The sequence below is a fragment of the Myxocyprinus asiaticus genome, chromosome 8 (assembly GCF_019703515.2).
Source record: "Myxocyprinus asiaticus isolate MX2 ecotype Aquarium Trade chromosome 8, UBuf_Myxa_2, whole genome shotgun sequence".
Lineage (NCBI taxonomy): Eukaryota > Metazoa > Chordata > Actinopteri > Cypriniformes > Catostomidae > Myxocyprinus > Myxocyprinus asiaticus.
The window spans coordinates 52,339,644-52,344,869 of record NC_059351.1 but is presented as its reverse complement, the minus strand read 5'-3'; the positions used below and the strand labels follow the sequence as shown (position 1 = coordinate 52,344,869).

At 42.2% G+C, this 5,226-nt stretch overlaps 1 protein-coding gene across 1 annotated transcript; it reads left to right on the top strand.

Moving 5' to 3' along the window:
- The first annotated feature begins 1,420 nt into the window (after positions 1-1,420).
- On the top strand, positions 1,421-5,075 carry LOC127444716 (tubulin beta-4B chain-like). The gene is made up of 4 exons (XM_051704268.1): positions 1,421-1,617; positions 2,438-2,546; positions 2,912-3,022; positions 3,737-5,075. The coding sequence occupies exons 1-4, from the start codon at positions 1,561-1,563 to the stop codon at positions 4,792-4,794; spliced, it is 1,335 nt and encodes a 444-aa protein (XP_051560228.1). The 5' UTR covers positions 1,421-1,560; the 3' UTR covers positions 4,795-5,075.
- The last annotated feature ends 151 nt before the right edge of the window (positions 5,076-5,226 follow it).

The following is a 5,226-nucleotide window of genomic DNA, read 5'->3' as shown; positions in this document are numbered from 1 at the left end:
GTTGTGGGGGTGATTTGCTGCAGGAGGGACTGGTGCACTTCACAAAATAGATGACATCATGAGGAAGGAAAATTATGTGGATATACTGAAGCAACATCTCAAAACATCAGCCAGAAAGTTAAAGCTTGGTTGCAAATGGGTCTTCCAAATGGACAATGATCCCAAGCATACCTCCAAAGTTGTGGCAAAATGGCTTAAGAACAACAAAGTCAAGGTATTGGAGTGGCCATCACAAAGCCCTGACCTCAATCTGATAGAACATATGTGGGCAGAACTGAAAAAGCGTGTGCGAGCAAGGAGGCCTACAAACCTGACTCAGTTACACCAGTTCTGTCTGGAGGAATGGGCCAAAATTCCAGCAACTTATTGAGAGAAGCTTGTGGAAGACTACCCAAAAAGTTTGACCCAAGTTAAACAATTTAATGGCAATTCTACCAAATACTAACAAAGTGTATGTAAACTTCTGACCCACTGGGAATGTGATGAAAGAAAAGCTGAAATAAATCATTCTCTCTACTGTTATTCTGACATTTCACATTCTTAAAATAAAATAATGATCCTAAATTACCTAAGAGAGGGAACGTTTTCTATGAATAAATGTCAGGAATTGTGAAAACCTGAGTTTAAATGTATTTGGCTAAGGTGTATGTAAACTTCTGACTTCAACTGTATATATACTAAAAGCTTTGAGCAAGACTCAAGCAGCTGCCATGGCTCAATTAGACAGTTATAGGAGCCCCCCTTGTGGCCCGAGGGGGAAGGGAGAAATTCTGTTGAGCAATAATACACACAAGCTGTTTTATTGGTTGGATGTTGAAGTTGCTATTTCAGTTGTATAAAGTTTTTTATTGTTATTTGTGGTCATTTATTGCAAATTTTTATATTTTTATAATGTATTGTTATTTTTTTATTTCATTTTATTTTATTTATTTACTTTTATTTATTATTATTGCTTTTAGTGTAGTTTATACATTCCAATTTTAAGTTAATAAAGGCTATTAAACGTTGTTGAAGACTGTACTGTGGTGTCATTCTTGGGTGGGCCTGCCCTGGATCCGAGGGGCCTCCAAGTAGTATTTCGCTTGTGGCCCCCATATGGTCAGAAACGGCCCTGATGTTAGACTTTTGCTTATTTTGTCATTTTTTTATGTATACTGTGTAGATACCAACACAGAACACATGTGACACACAAACAAGCATGCATTAAACATATAGGCTATATTTCACTAGGTTGAATGACAAACGTACAGTAATTGCATGTATAGTTGGGCAATTTTTGCTATTCCTCTCTCTTAGGGGGTTTGAAGTAACCCGACCCGACCTGCGTCTCTAATGAGAAAGATGTGGGAAATCTGGACCGTCTCATCCGCTCCGTTGCCATGGAGATGACGTCATTCTGCAGTACAGTCGGAGGCAGGCGGAGCTGTCGGGAGCGCGCATCAGTCTTTGCGAGACAGTCGACCAGAGAGGGTGTGAGAACGGACAACCGAGACGACCGAACCTTACCGTTAATTCACCGTATTTTCGCCGTCTTGAAGTCCCTCCACATCCGAAGTCATCATGCGTGAGATAGTGCACCTGCAAGCGGGACAGTGCGGGAATCAGATCGGAGCAAAGGTAGGTGATGAATTAAAATATTACATAATGAAACAAACCTCGATTATCTGCGATGTTTATAATAAAGATATAAAATAAATTACAGCATAACAATACACTCTCCGCTTTTATTTGCACGTTTCTCTATTTCCAAAAAGAAATATATATCTATATAGGCTATATAGGCCTATATATACATATTGTGTCTATTTTTGGAATAGCTTTAATAGTGCAGAAATAGCATGTTAACGATTTGCATCGCTTTTTAATAGTCTACGAATGACGGCGTTCTATCTAAAAAAAACAATGTTATTTTGATTGCATTATTATGTCGTCATAATTGTCTCGCACCGTCTGTCAGAGAGGGGTGTGGCCGGCCGGTTTGCGCTGTAAATCTATTTCCAGGCGTGATTTGTAGTTCAAAAATTGCAATATTATTATGAACGATCATTTAAAGAAGTATTCGAATAATATATATATTTTTAAATGACACGTGTAATAGACAATGTCATTATCTCTTTGTGTCTCATTGTTTCTATGTATTCCTACATACCAGGGCGACGCCCTCAGACAATTGCTATTGTGTGTGTGTGTGTGGGGGGGGGGGGGGGGGGGGGGGGGGGTCTATATTACTGTTATCTCCACATATTTAGGCTCATAAATTACCTCCTTTCCGCTAATATTACAATAAGCAACTAATTCCTTGTGAATGCAATATTAAATTGCCTTTTTTTTTTTTAGAGGTTTAGCTGGAATATTACAGATTGAAGAAATCTGCATTATACAAGTAATGAGAGATAAACCAGTGTTTTTCTCATTCTTATTTTGCTCTTTATTTCAGTTCTGGGAGGTGATCAGTGATGAACATGGTATCGACCCCACTGGCACCTACCATGGAGACAGCGACCTGCAGCTGGATCGCATCAGTGTTTACTACAATGAGGCCAGTGGTAGGCATATCACAATGGTAACATCCAGGGACAGTCAAATGTGTGAATTTAGGGAGCATTATATATCACACTCATGCACCCTCCCATCTCAAGGAAGTTATGGTGGGCCCTGGCCCCCTGGTTCAAGAACCACTGATTTAGGCTTTTGCTATCATGAGAAACCAGCTGCAGTATGTGTTACCCTCATGAACATTAACTATGCTTTTACTAGTTTATCCATGGTATTTGTAGTAAAATCACAGTTATACTACCTGTAGTTAAGGGACAAATGTCCAGCCTCTCAAATATACTTACAAACATCTCCACATGTCACTGAAATAGCTAAAGTCATGTTTTATACGTGTTCTCTGATTCTGTTTACTCAGGGGGAAAGTACGTCCCTCGTGCCATCCTTGTGGATCTAGAACCCGGAACCATGGACTCTGTCCGCTCTGGTCCTTTTGGACAGATATTCAGACCTGACAACTTTGTTTTTGGTAAATGAAAACCCTTCACTCATTTCACATTGCAGGCAGATATCTTTGATTAGTGTGTATCATTAATTAATTACAGCTAGAACAAATCTACAGTAAATAGTGAATGCTGAAGATAAAGGTACATCTGATGTAAAAAAGAATAAAAAAGTTTGTTAGTGAGTCCTTATAACAGAATTAGGGGTTTGTGGAAAACATGTAAATGTCCTGAGTTGTGTCTTAAAGTTAGCAAATTCTTCGAGCTCATCTGTATATTAGCCACTTATTGTTTTCAGGGTTATGTATCTAAACATTTAGTACTTATTAAACATGGATGAACTAAGTCAACACAGTTTGCAATACCTCACCAAGACAGGAATTTTGACTGTTCACATACAGCTGCAATCGCAAATTGCGAGCTCTCTACTTGTGTGGTGAAAAGCAGCTGCCTGCGGCGCACATGGGTACCTAACTGAGCATTTGGTATTTCCGTTACTGTAGAAAAATGGTATAATTAAGTGATATGTTACGTTAATTAAGTTAATAATCGACTTGGTAGTGAAGTACTGGTGCTTTAGACATCCCTACATAATGCTAAAAACAATCAGGGATTAAGCCACAGAAGCCCACCCCTAGACCAGCCCATGTTTAGTAAAATATATATATTTTTTAAAACATGCAGTATTTTTAGCACTATACACTTTCAGAAGCATCATTTTTAGATTTTGTGTCATATAGGTCAGAGCGGAGCTGGTAATAACTGGGCTAAAGGTCATTACACGGAAGGAGCAGAACTGGTGGACTCGGTGTTGGATGTGGTCCGTAAGGAAGCGGAGAGCTGCGACTGCCTGCAGGGCTTCCAGCTCACCCACTCTCTGGGTGGAGGAACAGGGTCTGGTATGGGCACCCTCCTCATCAGCAAGATCCGTGAGGAGTATCCAGACCGTATCATGAACACCTTCAGCGTGGTGCCCTCTCCCAAAGTGTCCGACACTGTTGTGGAGCCCTACAACGCCACACTGTCCGTCCATCAGCTGGTGGAGAACACGGACGAGACGTACTGCATCGACAATGAAGCGCTGTACGACATCTGCTTCCGTACTCTCAAACTCACAACACCCACTTATGGCGATCTTAACCACCTCGTTTCCGCCACCATGAGCGGAGTCACGACCTGCCTGAGGTTCCCCGGCCAGTTGAATGCAGATCTTCGCAAACTGGCAGTCAACATGGTGCCCTTCCCGCGTCTGCACTTCTTCATGCCCGGGTTCGCACCTCTGACCAGCAGGGGGAGCCAGCAGTATCGTGCCCTCTCCGTCCCCGAGCTTACCCAACAGATGTTCGACGCCAAGAACATGATGGCCGCCTGCGACCCGCGTCACGGCCGCTACCTGACCGTGGCCGCTGTGTTCCGTGGACGCATGTCCATGAAGGAGGTGGATGAGCAGATGCTCAATGTTCAGAACAAGAACAGCAGCTACTTCGTGGAGTGGATCCCCAACAACGTGAAGACAGCCGTTTGCGACATCCCTCCACGTGGGCTCAAAATGTCTGCCACCTTCATCGGCAACAGCACGGCCATCCAGGAGTTGTTCAAGCGAATTTCAGAGCAGTTCACCGCCATGTTCCGTCGCAAGGCTTTCCTGCACTGGTACACTGGCGAAGGCATGGATGAGATGGAGTTCACGGAGGCAGAGAGCAACATGAATGACCTGGTTTCTGAGTACCAGCAGTACCAGGACGCCACCGCTGAGGAAGGAGAGTTCGAGGAGGAAGGCGAAGAGGAGGCCGCCTGATCTCCACCTGTCACCTCATTTTCTTCTATTTGACCATAAGCTTGCTCCATCAACTGATTCAGATCATGCCATGTTATTTCTGTGTACACCTTCTTACCTCCCTTTCTTAACCTCCGTTCAGTCCACTTGTGTTAAACAGAGAGTTCATTCAATTCTTGTGTGATTTTTACATTTTCAGCAGTAGCATTTCCACATTCTCCCATCGCCAGCATATTAGCTCATTCATAATCCTCTCTTAAAATTACCTTGGATTCACCAAATAAAGACATGAGAATACTTACCCTCAAGAGTTGTTGTGGCTTTTAGAGTATTTAAGTTCTTGTAGTTTGAACCCAAGAACAAGAGTATGTTACAATAACTTTGGCTAACTTTATGTAACTGCTGTGTAACTGTTAGGAACAAACATTCTTAAAATGACATTAACAGAATGCT